Genomic DNA, 18,056 nt, shown 5'->3' on the forward strand with positions numbered 1-18,056 from the left:
TTGGGCATTTAATGTGCAATCTGAAAAATGACAGTAGATAAACTGGTTTCAAACTGCATATATGGGAATTGTTTAAAGCAGCGATATCAATTGTTAATGGTATTTTAATATGAATATTATTAACAAATTTAATAACTCGCAGCATTGAATTTAAATTCGAAAATCATCTTGAAAAACTATTGCGGCACACCAACCCGAATTCTAATACGATTCACATCTGTATCTGTAGAATCATCAGAATCGCCTTCCTTGCCATCGGTATCACTCTCTGCCTCAGAGCCAGATTCATTGTCCTGCCAGGGATTAGACATCCTAAATCTTTGCTTTTGGAGGCGCAACTGTTTGGCCAACCGGAGCACACGCAACTTGACCCATATGACTCTGGTGGCATAGACGGCAACTGCGGCTGCCGCCAACAATGGGTGTTGCATCATCATCCGGGCTCCGGAAGTTGTGGCGTCCGCATCGCGAGGCGTGGTATCGGGAACTGGCACGGCAGCAACCCCTTCAGAGTCTGTGTCTTCACCTCCGGCAGATGCGGACTCACTCATATTGTACTTTCTGCCTGGCAAAGGGAATTTTTTTTTTTTTTTTTTTTTTTTTTTTTTGGAGTAACTAATTTTATTTATTAAGATTTCAAAAGGAATCGTTCAGTAATTCCTCTGAACTTAACCTAATGTGTGATAAAGATAAATGAGACCAAGTGGTATCTTAATTATAAAGTACAAAAGAAAATGTAATATGTTATGTTATCCTCCGTGTAAGGAGATCGCTGGGGTGTACCCTCTTCAGTCTTCGGAGAGAGATGGGATCAGCTAGGATAGTTGCTAGTCGGTTCGGGTGGGCCATAAGCCTGTCGGCATAACGGCTGCTGTGGAAATTAAAGGGAATTAGTCACAATGATTTTATAGAAAAGCAGTTTTTTGACAGTTAGGTGTATGGTATCAAGATGGCGTGAATCCAAATTTTTTCTTGAGAATCGTAACTTAGAAAACAAAATTGAAACCTTTGAAAAACAGCACCTCTTGCCATATGCGAAAACTGAAATTGAGCCTACCCCGGTAACTGCTCAAATTAAAATGCCAATGTGTCGCAGTAGACGATTTCTTATTTTTCCCCCAAAACGAATTGCACTTTGTTAATGTCTGGGTACCATACTTTCATCGCAGCATTTAATATAAACTCATAAAAACTAATTCAAATATCGCAATGTGGTACAAGAAATTTGGTTAATGTTTTAAAACTAACAATTTGTGTCCCCCAATGTGGTGGTACATGTCAAACATTGCCCGACGATCCTCCCCTACGGAAAACGCAAGCATTACAACAATTAGTGTAGTTGTCCAGTGTATGTGTGCATGTCCATCCTTCCACGGTCCTTCATCCCCGATTCGAACATCAGCAGTCAGTAGAGACTTCGATCTGGCGTTGGCATATATCCACTCGGTTTCGTTCGAATTCCGGTCCCTCTACTGCATCTTCCACTTGGGGTCCGACGTCGCCGTCGTCGTCGTCTTCTGCATCAGTTTCTGCATCAGATTCTGCATCAGATTCGGAACCATCTTCATCAATAGTCTGCAAGGGCTTAGACTGCTTCGCCAGTTGATTTTTGAACCGTTTTTCCTGCTTAGCCAGACCGATCTCACGGAACTTGATCCACATGACCTTGGTGGCATACATGGCCACTGCGGCGGCCGCCAGCCATGGGTGGCTCATCATCATGCGGGCACCAGCTGTGGTTGTATCGGCACCATCAGTGGTGGTATCTGCTGAATCGTCAACAGCCTCACCCGGAGCTCCTGGTCCTGCTGGTGATTCTTCGTCTCCCATGTTAGACTGCAAGACAAATGAAAGTTAAAAGTCACAAATAATTTCTAGCTTGTTGATTTCTCAAAAAAAATATGAAATTTTTTTTTTTGTTTTACTTGCCTTTTGGAGGTGAAAAAACGGTTAGGTCGAAATGAATTTATCTTATAGTAATAGTTGTTAACGGTTGGGGTGATGGCGTTGGAATGAAGTGTTATACCGGCCAGATGTTTCAGGTCTTGGCATTTCGAAAAATCGGCCTGCTGAGGTTGAATTTGAAACTGTTCAAGCAGGAAGTACAATGGGATGGAAGGAGTAAATAATAAACAAAAAATAAAATAAATAAATATTAATAAAACTTCCTATGAAATACAAGGAAATGTGGTTCCTGCTTTTAGCAAATTGATTTTGAACTTGCTGGTTTTAAAATAGATCAATGTTGTGCTTTTTAAGCGTAAATTTGCCCGCACCTATTAGAAACAGCCCATAGTACTTCGAAAGGCCTGCTAAGGTAAGCTCTGAAAATTGGGTTGAAATGGTTTTAAGCCTGCAAAGCCATTTGGGCCTGCAAAACTTATGACGTCTGTTGAATATTCTAGATGAACTGGCACTCTCCCCAGTTTTATCTCTGCTGGCTGGCTCCTCCAGTGTGGTGTGTGATTTATATTTCATAAGTTGATGAATTTTGTAACAAGTTGTCACATTTGCCAGCTGAGAGTTGTAGTCAGCCCCGGCGCACCCTCAACCCACCACATGCCCCCCCTCCACAACCCTATCATTTCGGTTCCAGCCAAGCGACAAATGACACAACGCAAACAAATGCAATTTGCATTTGCATTTCGGCGTGTAAGTACGAGTGTGCTTGTCTGAGTCGGTCTGCACATATGTGTGTGTGTGCGTACCGGGTGGTGTTAATTTCATTCACAAACATTTCAATTTCGTTGCCAATTTTAACTTAAGCCAGACAATAAACTCCATTAAAATATCTTTGCTTAATATACAAAATACTTGGGCTTCCTCTAAATTTATTACTATGTGGTTCTCAATTTGTTAGTTTATTGCTGTCTTTGGATTAAAACTAAAAATATTTTTTAAAAATTCCAGTTAAAGAGTACCTTAAGATCAAAATAGTAGTAAACACAAACATTCCTTAAATAGTTTTTACCATTCTTTTAAGAGATCTATAGCCTATTCGATTCAGGGTGTCACGACCATAAATACCGCCTTGATTGCGATTCGATTGGCTGTGGATTGTTATGTGCTGGGAAATCATAAATGTGCAACGAGGCGTATGAGCAACACACGGAATCCATCTCGACCTGCAACAGATGTACATTTTGATCGATGTCCAATACGTAGCTGAAACTAAGAAACCACTAGAAAGGCAATTTCAGTTACGTTGCCAATTTGATAGTCAATCTGTGTATATTCGCCGATCGGCTGAATATCCTTTACGCTCTACAAAAAAATTATTCAAAGCTCCCGATTATTTATGCATTGACATGTATTTAATGCGAAATATAATATGTATCGCTTAACGTGGCTGACTATTTTCTTTTTATGCCACCTGGCGATTAAATCATATGGCGAGCACAATGAGTGATATTTCACGAGGTCTGCATAATTTACCGCTCCGGAAGTCGCCGCGAGAGTTTAAATGCGGCGTCTGTTTTTCCACCCGCTGCCGCCCCCAACACAATTTTCCTATCCATAAGTAGGCTACACCAGGCGACTTGCACTGTGTTTTATTATCCTCACTTTTTTACACCGCCTGCATTGTTAGCCTGCTGCCATGGCTGTGCCCTGCTACTTTTATTTTACATTTTTTTTTTGGCAGCAATTTTATTGTTGCAAAGTTTGCAATTGCACAATGAAAATGGGAAGGAGAAAACCACCCCCGAAACTTTCGACCCACGCGCCGAAAGTTGTAGGGGCTTGCAAATGCATTAAAACAATGCCAAAATTCGGAGGCCCAAAAAAAAAAAGAGAGAAAGTACTGAACAAAAAAGGATATGAAGCCGGTAGATAGTAGACGAAAAGGGCTGTCATATAACTAGGCAAATATTAACTTCTGTCATCTGCAACCTTTGCCAAGTCCATAAAGTAAATTTGACATCTAGATTTATGTATCATCATGCCGACATTCCACAAAGACAACTTTTCGGGGATTTTCCTTATGAACTTTACCTTCCTAATGCGAGTTTGTTCATATATTTTATTAGCCTCGATAGCTCGTATATCCTGCTGAACACACAGCACTTTTCGCACGCAGTTTTCCGGCTCTCTGCTCCCCCTCCCCAAATGCCGATATCAAATCCCAGTTCCCTTTGTCATTGTGAATACTTTGGCTCTTTCGCCTTGAAAGCGCCATAAATCTTTTTATGATTCTAGCTTCTCCTTCGGCAATGACTTGATTCGCCTTTCGCAGTGATTGTTATTGCGACTGCGATTCTGACGATTGTGACGCATACAAATTTCAATGTGTTTGTCACTAATACTTCCAGATCCCTTGACCCCAACCACCATGCAATTTCCCTAACACAAATACCCTTTTAGCTAAGGTTTCAAAAGGCTTAACTCAATTTAAAACAGAAAAATAATATTTCTAAGTGAAATGTGAAATTAGAGGAATATAATTTTGGCGCATTTGTTAGGTTGTATAAAAACTTTCTTCAACAAATAGTTAGAAAGGTTATTCTTCAACGTAGGGTAATCTTAGCTTCGATCCATTGCAGTACGACTCATTTGAGCAATTTTCAACAAACATTTCGCGGCAGCACGCAACGCCATTTTGGCGACGAACGCCATGAAAACGGAAAATGGCCCGAGCACGCGACGTTGCCGACTGATGGGAAAAAATGGTTCTAGGACGAAAGCCTGGTAAAAAGTATGGGATTCCGCTTTTGGCCAGAACAAGCCAGCCCACCATGGCGCCAATGGCAAAAAACAACTACACCAGCAACTGGCTACAAACGTGGCCATAAGAAGAGCGCCACAGTTGGTTTGAGTTCGGCATAAGCACGGCGCCAGCAAAGTTGTAAAATCGCCAAATGGCATATAAAAATTGCTGGAATTGTTGTCGTCACAGTTCAGAGACGGATTTGGACTTGGATCTGGCTTTGGGCCATAAGCGCCAGCCAGACTAGTTCCACTTCCTCGAAATGCACGAGAGTTGGGCGAGGTAAAAGGTTATAGCGAGGCAAAAACATTCGCTTGATTATTAATTAATTAAGTTAATTAAGTAATTAAAAGTAATATTAAAAGTATTCTGGGTCACCGATGCGTTTTTGAAGCGGATTATGATATGAGCAATTTATTTACGACAGAAAAAATGCACATCCTAAAATTATAAAATGATTAACCGGTTTATTTCAACTTCAACCGCAAATAACCCTTTACACCATTTTTATAATCCCCAAGGATACTTAAATCATTTGAATGATTGGCAACAACGACACTTCATAATTTTTACCCAAAATGATCACATCAATCATAATTAAGCACTTTAATATTCACCATTAGAACTCTTTAAATTCGAAACCTAATGGCCCTGTAAAAAGTGCCAAGTAATTAAGGTCAACGTGTGACAAAATGCTTGTAGCCTTGCTCATTATTTCGCTTACTTTTTTTCGCGGGCGTAAAAACTTTTATTAATTGTATGACATAAGCCAGTTGGGCTGCCGAGGTTGTTGGTCGTTTGTGCTGGGGCAGGGAAAAAGCGTGAAAAGCTGGAAAAACTGGCACAAATCATTACACACGAGTGTGCCAGGACAACGTTGACAGCGGCCAATTCGCACACACGCTCACACACCCGCACAACAATGCAAATTAGCGTAGCCGTTTTATGCAATGCCATCGTATCATTAAAACATTGACGTCCTTGCGTCCTGCGTCCTGGATCCTGGATCGTGGATCCCCAATCCTTTTCATGGGTCACAGTTCGAGTGTGCGTGTGGATGAGCATTAGTGTCATCAGCATTCGTGGCCCATCACATCAACACCAATCTGCGAGGACAAGGGAATGGTGCTGAAAGGACCTCGTTTCGGGAACATCCTCGGGTCCTTAGATTCATTGAAATTAGATGACTGACACGGAAAAAAGTCAAAACGATTAATGGGATTTGAGGATTAGGATAATTAAAATTGATTACTGGGTTTCTTTAAAGCTAAAGTTAATATATGAATTGGAGGGTAAATCAGAGACTATACATAAATCGGAAAATATATACTAAAAAGCTTAAGTAAAATGTTTTATCTAGTATAAAGGTATTTAATAATTTAATAAATATTTCCTCGTAAATAACCTAAATACCCAATTCGGCTCGAAGACACTTCCATTAGAAATGCATTTTAAATGACCATCAAACTGAGGTTCATTAATCGAGTCCTTGTACAACCAAAATTCATCTTGAGAGTTGGTACCGCAGTCCTGTTACCATTGAAAGATTTGCCCCTCTGCCTACAATCGAAACTCAAGCACATCGTCATCATCATCATCGGGTCTCGAGGACGACAAACGACACGAAATATGGAAAAATGAAATGGAAAAATCCAGCTGCCATACTGCCAGCCATCCAGCCAGCAAGCCATCCATCCATCCATCTAACCATCCATCCATCCAGTTCAAAGCCACCTGCAGCTTAATCCCAAAGCTTTGGCATTGCTTTGGATCAGCCAGTACGTCGAGTACATATATAGAGTGCAGTTCAGGTGCAGGTGGATATATACGATGATAACGATGATGATGATGATGATGATTGCGATGGCTGCAAGAACGCTTGACAATGACGCCATTGAAAGCACTTTTGCCAGCATTATGTGGCTGTGTGAATCCGGAGCTAAAGGCAGAATCTGAGGTTGCGATTGCGGTTCGGATTGACTTGGAGGCGGGGCAACAGTTTTCGGTTTGGCAATCAAAAAGTCATCAAATATGAATTTTACGCTATAATTTTTCACCTGAGCGGGGGATCCTGGCACCAACCACCGACGTTTAGCTGCCATTTTTATGGCTTTTCTACCTGGTGCACGCCCTTTGGCACGTCTTTCAACTCAATTGCACTTTTGTGCATTTCTTAAAAAACTGCTACCCATGTATGTACGTAGGTGTCTTCCATTTTGTGTGGCAATATATGGGAATATGTATATATGTATATGTATACAGACAGATGTCGGCAGACACATTTGAATTGAGGGAGAAGTGTCCTGTGGCTTTTTCGACGAATATATTCAATTCAATATACGCATGTTGATTGAAAGCGATTGGGAAACGAAATCAATGCAGAAGTGCCGAAACTCGGAGGCAAACTTTACGGATAAAGTCAAGTGTTGAGATATCTAAAAGTTTTTATATATAGAGCTTTCAATTAATCGCTTCTGGAATTTAATCCTTGGTTACTGTGGGCACTGAAGTTCGAGAAATAAGATGTTAGTTAATATATATATAAGATTATACGATTTTATTGTTAGATGTAGAAAAACAAATTAATCATTCACCTTTTTCTACCCACTTTTTATTTTGGTTTTTTTTTTTTGTGCAGCTGCTCAGGGAAGTTTTGCACTTTTTGTATTGGGTAAAAATTAAATTAAAGTTTATGCAAGCGTAGCGGCAGCCAGCAAAAATCATTTGCCACAAAATCCACTAAAACCCAATTTTGTGCCAACAAATAAAATGAAACACGCACAAACAGCAGCAGCTTCAGTGGCAAAGTAGCAACACAGAGCGAGTCCTGGGCGAGCATGTGTAGAAATAACAGGACCAAGAAGGAAAACCAGCCATCCAAGGACCAGACAAACTGATACACCCAAGGAAAACGCAGCAAAAAACACAGCGGCAGCAACAAAAGCAAACATGTGCCTCAAGATTTTGCAGTATATGGCAAAAGGGAATAATGTGAGCACACTGCAAGAAATATCTATCAATATGTTGAACTTCCATGAACCTCCATGCTGAGTTTCAAACTAAACAAAATCAACTCCTCTTAAAGATTTATTTTATCTCAGATTTTGTGAGGTCTTAAGGAATGGGTCAATTGAGAGTGAAGTAGTTTTGCTCAGTGTAGAAAGTGAAGAAAGGGTGGCGACTTGGTTGGCTGGAGTCGGGATTCGGTTTTGTGGCTGTAACGCAGATAAGCAAAAGTTTCGCTCAGTTCTTGAGCTGAAGTTGATGTGGGGATGTAGAAATGCGAAGTTGTAGAAATGCAGCCTGAAGAGAGTGCAGAATGGAAACCGAATCAGAACTGAGAAATCATGTCATTTGGCAGGCAGCACCGCAACATTTTGCCGCTTTTAATGTTAGCCAAACTGTCAGAGGATGTTTTCTGCTCGTCCTTCTCCTGATGCCGGTTGTGGCTTAAATATATGTTCACCCTCTTACACTTTAAAACCAAACACAACTGTAGATGCAACATGCATACTTAGCTTGCCTATGAAGAATAAAAAATTGATTAAACTATTGCATTTTCAATAGGAGAAATATTAAAATTTATAGAGTATGAATTCTTAAAGAGTTATAAGCAATTTTTGTAATCGCCGCTGAGTGCGATCGTGTGCCTTTTTGAAAGCTGTCGCCTTCATAATACCATAAAGAATAGTTAAAACTATATAACCCATTTCTTGCAATATTTATTTTAAAAATTAGCACAATTTTCGCTGATTACTTTACCCACATCCGATCCGATTCTCTTCCTGCTTCTCTTTCTCGGTAATACGAAGCGCCATTGCGTATTTTTCAAATAATTAAATGCTAACCATGGAAAAAAGGAAAAGTTGTCGCGACATCAAGATACCAAGATACTTTTTTTTCGCCTCCCTTTTGGAAGCTCAAGCTGGAAAGCAAATGACGATGATGATGAAAGTCAAGTCAGTCAAGTCGGTGGCAACTTGAAGCCAACTTAGCCAGTCAGCTGAAACTGTTGCCCGGCTAAAAAAGGTAAGCTGCAACGGCAGCCCAGATAAACCGTTATCAAAAGTTGCACCGCCCACTCATCACACCCCTCGCGATTATCTTTCCTAGTCAGTTGCCGTAAGGCGACGCTTTTAGTGCACTCTTCTCCGTGTGACAGTTCATAGTTCACAAACGACGATGGCACAAACAAACAAGCAACGAAAGGGGATGGAAGTGATGTCCTTCAGCTGCCAGGATCTACTGCTTTGACATTCGCCACCTGGAACATTTCTTTTTCGCTGTCTCACTTTTGGCTGTCTCACTTTGGCCCGGCAAAGTTTTACCAACTTTCGCCCACTTTGGCATTGAATTTGCCTTAGCCACTTCTCAATAGATTTTCAGTTTTTTTTTTACGCAGAAACTATTATATAAATATAGGGAATATTGAAAATTAAGCGAATTGAAGCTAATTAAAAAATAGCTTACCTGTAATGCTCTCTGTGCATTTGTGGAAACCAATCTTGTTTAACCTAAGCTGTTTTTTAACTCTGCGGGGCTGTAATTGCGCATACGCCACGAGGTCCGGTACAAAAAAGGCAAAGCCCAATTTGAAACGATGAACGCCGTGTCATGGGTGAAATTGTTAGTTAAAGCTTTACTTAAAATAATAGATTTTATTTTCATGTATTTAATTACCTTTTTTTTATATATTTATATTTAAGACTAATTAATTTGGATTTAAATGTATTTTGTTAGGATCTAAGCATAAACTGCGATTTGAATTGAATTTTATTTACTTTTACAAAAAAATAAGTTTCATATTTAACTTAGCTTTGTACACAAAACTTTGTATACAAAACTTTTGCGCCACCCCTCGCCGCGCAGTCAATGGGCTCATTCAAGTGTCCCACTTAATTTCACTCATTAAATTCGGCAATCGGGAAGCTGGGAAGCTACGGAATGCCGACACAATACCCAGATACCCAGCCCATTTGACCTATTCCATGTGCATCCTGCCTTAAATCCATTAACATACGAAAGATATGATGAGTTGGAAAGGTGCAAGTACTGTATTTGTACGAATCTAGGAACTGTTATACAAACTATGCTATTGCTAAACTAATAGTTTTAGTTATTTTCCTTTGGTTTAAAATAAGTTAATAGCCTGAGCTAACGTGGTTTTCCGCACAGTTAGAAGTGTGTCCAAATTAATTGTGTTCCTTCAGCAATCTAGTATCTAGTATTAGTCGGATTTAATATTCCTGAAAAGAATGTCGTCTTTGAATGGAACCGCACCTCCATCAGAATTACCTCCTTGCGCTGCAGGATTCACCTGGGTAATTCTAATGAGCACCTGCCTGCCGGATTTGGCACGCACGAGAGGCCAATGCGTTGTAAGAAGTGTTTGTGATAAAAATAAAAATGCGCCATTAAGAACTGAATTTCCTTAGTATGGATATTACTTTAACGAAAAACTAAAAAAATGCATGCGCCGCAGATATGACAAGGAGCAGAGGCCAGGTGTTATAAGGCAGTGGATGACGTCTACGACCAAAAAACCGACAACTGCAAGGGGACCTTGTTTTCAACGCGAACCTTCATACACTGGCAAATGGTTTGGCTATGGTTCAGGATATGGAAGAAATGAATGAAATGAATGTCGTTAGAAAATGTGTTTATTGGATGCAGATAATTATGATTAATAAAATATTTTAATCCCAAATATTTTAAAATCACTCAAATCAAATAAATAAATATTTTAAAATAATATTCTTAGCAATTCAATGAATTGGTTGTGTTTCGCTTCTCGGTTATTGTATTATTTTAAAGCGTATAATGCACGAAGCTGAAACTTTTCTGCAACTGACAAAACTGAAAAGCAACCAACTGAAAACCCTTTTCTTTAATTTTTCATTGCAGGTACGTTCGCTGATTTGACGACAATGAGGAAAAAGGACACTTGCCAAAACAAATGTCACGTGAGCCACACAAACTTTTCCTTGCCCCTTTGCTCTGTAAATCTGGCTATAGTTTTGTTTTTCCTTGCCACTTGCTTCTGGTTGGTTCATCATGGCAGCACATAGAAATATTTGGCTACCCGACAGCATAATGTTTTTTTCTGTTCGCTTTTCTTTATTTCCTCGTGACTTTTTTTCGAGCTCTACGATTTTCCTCTCAACCCGATCCGTGATTTGGCAGCCTGAAATCACGTAAGCCAAGGGGGAAAGGGGCGAGTAGTTCCGTCATGTGTCTGTGTCTACTTTGCTCTGATTACAAAACCCGACAACGGATTCACTGAGAAAAACAATCAGCTAAAAATTAATTTATTTCACATGTTTATTTTATGGAAATTGAGTTTATTTTAATATAAGCAAGTTTACCTCGTTTGTAGTATTTATTTAAATATTTTATCAGGCTTAGTTCATTATTTATAGGCACATCACACAAATAAACAATATTAATAATATATACATTTTATAATATTCAGAGTTTTTAAGCCATTTAGCTTTTCTTTTAAATACTTGCAACACCAAAGAACTATTTTGTTTTAAAAAAATAACACATTATAATAATAAATAACATAGACGGTTAATCGTCTTATTATTGGTAGTAACATGATTAGTACCATAATATCATATATATATGTATTTTGTAAATAAATCTGTTAGCTGTAAGTATTTTTCATCAACCTGAAAAATATTTTCCCTGTGCGGCAGCAAAAACAATTTGGCAGCCGCCTCGCGCGAGTTACGAGTGCCTCCGTTGGATCGGGGGTCCTCCTTTCTCTACTCTTAGTTAGTTGCTGCCCAGGCACTTTAAATAAATCAACTGCTCGGTTTGGTGTCAAGATCAAGAATGATGAAAGCTTTATTCTTAATGTATACGCACGGGCAAGCAGCAGTGCTTTTGATCCCGTTAGTTCTAGATAGCGAGTCTAGACGAGGACGTCGCGATTACGCAGTGTGTATGTGTGTGTGTAGTTTCATGTTAATTTCAACGTCGAGAGCGTCGCCACCACTCAGTATGTGTGAATATGTGTGTGTGTGTGTGTTCATGCCGATTTCATCATCGGGTGCAACAGAGTTTCAGGTAGCGGGGGACGAGGCTATGCTGGCATGGTAGCTCGTGATCAATATATATATATACAGCGTTGGCACTTTGCTGATGTCGCCTACCGGGCGGGCTTCATAGGCGGAGGTGGTTGTTGAGGGGGGTTAATGCTGGGCATGGTAACTCCTCCCCCCCTAGTGTGGAGAGATGGCCATAACGAAGGGATAGCCGACTCGACAACGTGAGGTGTGTGGGTGGGTTGCTGGGTAAAAATCGTTTTCTGCCTTTTACAGGTTCGGAGACAGATCACAAGTATTAGTACTATGCTCAATGCAAGGTACGTAGCGGTAAAGTATTGTTGAGTTATGTAGTCCATTTTCCCGGTTGTTGCCAATGCCTCCAGGTGCAGTTTCGGAATTCTCTTTGGCATGTAGGTGTTTTTGATTTGTGTAGTCTGTGTGTTGTACTTAAAAATATGGTATATGTGTTATTGTGCTTATATACTTTTGTATACGTGTACCTATATGTTGTGTATATGTTTAGTGTAATAATGTTTTAGCTTAAATAATAAGGTGTAATTAAGTAATTGTAATCTTATATATAGATAATCTTAAAATGTAGTGTGTATTTATAATATGAATCCGTTTGTTTCTTTCTAAGTAAGTGTTGGCTCCAATGTTTGACTGTAATATATTATGTACATTAGTAAGTATAAAAAATTTATATTCAGTTTGTATAAGTAAATGAACACATGGCAGTAACACAATCCGAAGTAGTAAGTTGAGTGTATTTGTAATTTGACAAATGTTTCTCAATTGGGAACATTCGCGAACAAGTATATGGCTTTTAAGGAAAGGTTCAACCTGACACACATAGTGATTTTATTACTGATTTATTGTTTAATTTCTTTCAATGTTGTGGTCCCGGTGCCTTTTCAGCGATTGATGTACACATATTCGGCCACAACATTGAACTAGATTTATTTGTTTTGCTTATTTATGTATGGTCCCGGTGTCTCATCAGCGATTGATGTACACATATTTGGCCATAGCACTGAATGATGTTAACTTTTTATGTATGTCATAAGTGATCCCGGTGCCCTTTCAGCGATTGATGTGCACATATTCGGTCACTTTGAATGTAAAGACATTTTTTTTTTATGTGTGATCCCGGTGCCCTTTCAGCGATTGATGTGCACATATTCGGTCACAATAGTTTGTAATTATACTGTATGTCACTGTTGAACTTGTTTGTGTGAAGTTTTTTCCTTTTCTTCTCTTTTTTTGAGAACCATATATTTACACTTGGCTCCTCAAACTTGTGTTTTTTTTTTTCTGCCACTTGTTCACTTACTTACCCGTTTACAGAAGTGGAACGAAGAACGTGAAAGGCGTTGTTAATCCTTTTAGTTCTAGTCCGGCTGCGCCAGTTACGAGTGCCTCCGTTGGATCGGGGGTCCTCCTTTCTCTACTCTTAGTTAGTTGCTGCCCAGGCACTTTAAATAAATCAACTGCTCGGTTTGGTGTCAAGATCAAGAATGATGAAAGCTTTATTCTTAATGTATACGCACGGGCAAGCAGCAGTGCTTTTGATCCCGTTAGTTCTAGATAGCGAGTCTAGACGAGGACGTCGCGATTACGCAGTGTGTATGTGTGTGTGTAGTTTCATGTTAATTTCAACGTCGAGAGCGTCGCCACCACTCAGTATGTGTGAATATGTGTGTGTGTGTGTGTTCATGCCGATTTCATCATCGGGTGCAACAGAGTTTCAGGTAGCGGGGGACGAGGCTATGCTGGCATGGTAGCTCGTGATCAATATATATATATACAGCGTTGGCACTTTGCTGATGTCGCCTACCGGGCGGGCTTCATAGGCGGAGGTGGTTGTTGAGGGGGGTTAATGCTGGGCATGGTAACTCGCGCTTTGTTAACGCCCAAGCGACCCTCAGTTCCTTTGGATGTGGGTGTGTATGTGGATGAGGATGTGCATGTGAGATGCAGTTCGGTTCAGCCAGTTTTTGTCCTTCTGCAGCTCCGTTCCCCTTCGTTGGCCAACTTTGTTTTAAGTGAAAATTGAAACTGAGCTCAGCAACTGTCCGATGGCTTTTTATTTGGTGATTGCTTAGCTGCTGCTGCTGCTACTGCTCAGCCTCGTCCCTTTCAAAAATCGTGTAACTGAAAACTCAAAGCAAACGAAAAATCTACGTGACACCAATGGAATGCCGGGGAAAGCCCCTTTGAAGACGAGCTAAGGACAACACATGCAGGACAAATAACTACTAAGGGTTTCTACTTCGATGGGCTTTCTCAAGGCTCGTTTGTGTCAGCTTCAATTTTAAGAATCACTTGAAACATAAATTATCTTTTGGTTTTAAAAACTGAATAATAGGGTTTAAAAGATGCGTGTATTGAACAGTATTTCACAAGGCGTTATGTACATGAAAAATGTATAAAAAACACAGGACTTGGTGAACACATAATCATGCCATCCAAGAATAGAATATATAGTATATCCATACGGATTCGAAGACTTAAGATTATTTTGTTTTCTTCTTTTGCGTCCTCTGCCTGGATGCAGTACTAAATTTCTGGTTTTCATTGGCTTTTGTCGATCTGCGAGTTTTGGGACAAGTAGGCTCGTGAAAATCGGTTTGGCTGAGATTGGCTTTCTTAAACCTTCCGTAGTTGGAATTGTAGTACATCACTTGCGCTTTTGTCTTCTGATTGCACGTTTCTGGTGGCAATCTGCAAATCTTGCGGATAACATCCCTCTTCAAGGGCCGAGGAAGGTTGTATCCTTTGGCCGCGGCCGCCGCAACCATCGTTTTTTGCTTTAAATCCGGATTTTTTTGATTTTCCATCGACTTGGAAGGATCCACATTTTGGGGCCGCGTGAGCATTTCTATCAGCATCTGTTCAAAAATATATAAATTATTATGCAGATTATTAAATGCTCATTACATATTAAGCTTACTTGTTTTTTGTTTTTACGGCGAGCCATGATTTTATCTTCTTAGGTAAACTGAGGATTTATCAAGCAAATTTTATTCACTTCAAATTTGTATCATAAATTATGGGAATAATATAACATTACGTCAAAACTATTTGATTTTCTTGGCTAAGCTATATTTTAGCTATCCAGTTTATTTGTTGTATGTTTTTCGTGTATTTAGAGCCTTTTCAAGTTAACTGACTTCAGTAGAAACTTGAGATATTCTATGTTCGAGCATTCTCTTGACTTCTTGCAAACATTTGACCAAATCAATGAAGAAAAAATTAAAAAAAGGATACTAAGCTTTAAACGCTTTTCAACACTTTCCGGGTCGAGATCCTTGGAAACTCAGGTGGCACTCAGGCCCAAACCCTGCGCCCCGCTTATTGACTTTCAAGCTCAGTTTACTTTCCCGACGCTGTTTGACTTTGAGCTTGGCCAGAACCGGCGAACCTGGGTAACTGGGAACCTGGTGCCCCCGGATCTGCCCAACAGAAGGCTGCAGGCCAACTGCTTGAACCGGAGTTCTGGGGAAAATGTTTTATGCTGTGCACGGTGAAAATTCACATAATTGCAGTTGGAATTCAACAAACAACAGCGGAGCGTAAATAGAAAGCGCAAAGTCAACAGAAAAGCGATAGCAAAAAATACTGCAGAATGGTGAATCTTGGGAGGCAAGAAAAAAAATCAACGAGGGATAGAATCAGCAACGTCACCGCAACAGCAGCAGCGGCAAATACAAACAAACAAACTAACCTTTGACCCCCTGCAACTCAACTCAACTCAACATCCCGTTGTTGTTGTCCACTTCAGGTGCGCCAAGTAATTGCAACTGAAACTGAAACTTGGCTAAGTTGCCAAGGAAACGAATTGCAGCTAAATTTGGAGCTGAAGGCGACGGCGAGCCGTACTGTACATCCTGTGTGATCTGCAGGATGCAGGATTCAGTATCCAGGACATTTAGCCAACACAAGCACACAAAAGCATTTCGATGCAGGTCATTGCGGCTAAATTAAAAGAAATCAACGCAGGTCGATCTAGCAGGGGCAGTGTGGAGGGCGGTTAGTTTACCAATGGAGGTGGTTACATGGGGGCTTACGGATTGCATTTTCCAGGAACAGTTGACAATATAAGCGGAGATAAAGAACAGAAGAAGCTGCAACTTGAGCTGCTGCCGCCTGTCGTTGATTTTAATTAAAATCTTTAAGCTGCTGTTGATTATTAATTATAGTGACACTGTGCCCCAAGGACAGCAAACTGTCGCAGATAATGCAGCGGGCAGCGGGAATTATAAATAGTTAGAAAGAATAGGGTTTCAGCAGCTTAAAGTTCTAGTATCTTCAGCCGAGAATCATGTTAGAGCATTTGAAAAATTATTATTCCCTCCACAGAAAGTCAGATAAGTAAACTTGTACTAAAATCGAGAACTCATAAATTTAAGTGAAATAGAGTGCTTTAAAACTTTGCACAAGCAAATCGTTTTTTTAGCATCACAGAGCTGTGCACGCGCATTATTAAAGTGAACACACCTTGAAATAAAAGTTGCTAAAATGATTTATGTAAATTCAGCGCTACACAAAAAAAAAAAAAAACACTCCTGAGCAAACAAATTTAAGCAATTTGTCAAAAGAAAACAAAACACAAAAGCCCAAACAACATCAGCAAGCCAAATCCAAACGTAAATAAAGCACAAAGTGTCAGCCTGTCCGTCCTCCTAGCAAACAAACAAACAAACAATCGTCCCACACCTGCCACGCCCCCGCACTTGTGGGTGGCAGCTATCGGGGGCGGTGGGATGCTTTTAAGCTGCCAAATCCGACAATTAAATTATTGCATGACAAAACATGCACCGCAAAATATTCAAAGCGCGCCAAAAACAGGATGTAAACAACAATAACAGCAGTGCAAGGATGGAAAAACAGGAAAAACCTCGGAAACACACACACAGTGGCAGGCGGGGGGAAAACATCAACAGCAACTAGCCAAAACATAAACACAAACAAAAAAAAGAAGGAATTGACGGAAAACTGAAAAAAAAAACCAGATTCATCTTCCGCAACAAGAACAACAAAGGGTAGCGAAAAAAAATCTTTTGGCATGAAAATATCGAAAAGGAAGGCATGAAAAAAGTAAAAAATAAAGAGAGACATATTCCGGGGTTTCCCCCATTCGGATATAGCTCTTGGCAATAATTTGAAATTCGATTACCATAACCAAGTACTCGGAAAACACAAACAGAGATCGCCGGGTAGTGCGCACACACACATACACCCACGTGCAGTTTTCCCAAAAAGAAAATGGAAAAGTACGAAAAACTAGGGGGCTAGGGGAAAAGCGACATTCTCGCTGCCGCAGGCGAAAAACTGCAAATGGCGAAAACGTTCGCTAAAAGGTCGCCACATCAGACTGGCAACAGGGAGAATCGGAAAAACGGGCAAAGGAACTACAAGGAAAACAAAAAGGCCACACACACACGGTCAAAACTGTGGCCAAAAAGTCAAAACGTGAATATATCAAAATTTTCGGGGCAAACAAGGCTCGACCGCAGGCAAACAAAAAAATCCTCTAAATATGGCGAAATAGTGTGACTGAAGCCGAAAAAAAAACTAGACTTCAATACTGATAAATAAATATTAAAGTTTTAAAAAGAAATTTCATTTATATTAAATATGATGCCGTTTATAAGTATTGTATCATTTAACGTTAACTTAACTTTAGATTTCCTAATTAATAAGATATCTATTTTTCTGATTTAGCCTAGTGAATTAAACTCTGCTTATATATTTATTTCCACCTCACCCCGCCCTCCCCCCCACCCCTTTACCAACCCTTTGAACGATTTCAATTACAGCCAATTAAGCGAAAAAGCGGCAGTGGCAGACAAAGAACCTCAGTTACAAATTGCAACAAAAAGCCAAAAGATGCTAACAACGGCAGACACACAAAGCTAAGACCACCCTCCATCCCCCAAAAGTCCACTCACTTTGGCACCCCCACCCCCGTGCCGACACTCACACACATGCAAGCGTTTTGCACCTGGCGAAGGGAAAACTTTTTATCCACTTTTCCACTCGCGTCTTCCGATACCGACACCCAAATCCCCCCCTTTAATGCGGCGAAAATGTTAAAACAAACAAACAAATAAATTAGTGTTCAATCAGCGTAATTTCTTCGACTATGCCCCAGACTGACTGCCACGCCCCCCCCCCCAAAAGCACCCGCCGCCCACTTTTCGGTGGAAACTCAACCAAGCATGTTTGCCTTTTGTCTTAGGGCTTGATATGCGATTGTAACTTCGGTTTCAATTGCAATGCAAGTAGCAGTG

At 40.2% G+C, this 18,056-nt stretch overlaps 5 protein-coding genes and 1 long non-coding RNA gene across 6 annotated transcripts in view; 2 read left to right on the forward strand and 4 right to left on the reverse strand.

The window, feature by feature from the left end:
• The window catches only part of LOC6609578 (muscleblind-like protein 2), a 155,441-nt gene that overhangs the window by 23,714 nt on the left and 113,671 nt on the right, over window positions 1-18,056 (forward strand). The gene's annotated exons all lie outside the window — the stretch shown is intronic.
• LOC6609575 lies at window positions 151-551 on the reverse strand. Its single transcript, XM_002034218.2, has one exon. It carries the CDS (start codon window positions 549-551, stop codon window positions 177-179), a length of 375 nt encoding a protein of 124 aa, XP_002034254.1. The 3' UTR covers window positions 151-176.
• LOC6609576 lies at window positions 1,143-2,031 on the reverse strand. The gene is made up of 2 exons (XM_002034219.2): window positions 1,930-2,031; window positions 1,143-1,836 (listed from the first exon to the last, which is right to left on the reverse strand). The coding sequence occupies exon 2, from the start codon at window positions 1,828-1,830 to the stop codon at window positions 1,399-1,401; it is 432 nt and encodes a 143-aa protein (XP_002034255.1). The 5' UTR covers window positions 1,831-1,836; window positions 1,930-2,031; the 3' UTR covers window positions 1,143-1,398.
• On the forward strand, window positions 9,949-10,414 carry LOC116800421. Its single transcript, XM_032715270.1, has 2 exons — window positions 9,949-10,083; window positions 10,141-10,414. Exons 1-2 carry the CDS (start codon window positions 9,961-9,963, stop codon window positions 10,339-10,341), a joined length of 324 nt encoding a protein of 107 aa, XP_032571161.1. The 5' UTR covers window positions 9,949-9,960; the 3' UTR covers window positions 10,342-10,414.
• Window positions 11,527-13,674, reverse strand: LOC116800422. Its single transcript, XR_004361369.1, has 2 exons — window positions 13,098-13,674; window positions 11,527-12,423 (listed from the first exon to the last, which is right to left on the reverse strand). It is a non-coding gene; the product is annotated as an uncharacterized LOC116800422 (long non-coding RNA).
• On the reverse strand, window positions 14,137-15,244 carry LOC116800420. Its single transcript, XM_032715269.1, has 2 exons — window positions 14,714-15,244; window positions 14,137-14,651 (listed from the first exon to the last, which is right to left on the reverse strand). Exons 1-2 carry the CDS (start codon window positions 14,738-14,740, stop codon window positions 14,277-14,279), a joined length of 402 nt encoding a protein of 133 aa, XP_032571160.1. The 5' UTR covers window positions 14,741-15,244; the 3' UTR covers window positions 14,137-14,276.

Source organism: Drosophila sechellia, chromosome 2R, assembly GCF_004382195.2.
Source record: "Drosophila sechellia strain sech25 chromosome 2R, ASM438219v1, whole genome shotgun sequence".
NCBI classification, from domain to species: domain Eukaryota; kingdom Metazoa; phylum Arthropoda; class Insecta; order Diptera; family Drosophilidae; genus Drosophila; species Drosophila sechellia.

Bases quoted from the DNA above. Each gene is read 5' to 3' on its own strand.
- LOC6609575 (XM_002034218.2), bottom strand. From the start codon at position 551: ATGAGTGAGTCCGCATCTGCCGGAGGTGAAGACACAGACTCTGAAGGG.
- LOC6609576 (XM_002034219.2), bottom strand. From the start codon at position 1,830: ATGGGAGACGAAGAATCACCAGCAGGACCAGGAGCTCCGGGTGAGGCT.
- LOC116800421 (XM_032715270.1), top strand. From the start codon at position 9,961: ATGTCGTCTTTGAATGGAACCGCACCTCCATCAGAATTACCTCCTTGC. The intron at 10,084-10,140 runs GTAAGAAGTGTT...GAATTTCCTTAG, and splicing joins GCACGAGAGGCCAATGCGTT to TATGGATATTACTTTAACGA.
- LOC116800420 (XM_032715269.1), bottom strand. From the start codon at position 14,740: ATGGCTCGCCGTAAAAACAAAAAACAA. The intron at 14,652-14,713 runs GTAAGCTTAATA...ATTTTTGAACAG, and splicing joins GCCGTAAAAACAAAAAACAA to ATGCTGATAGAAATGCTCAC.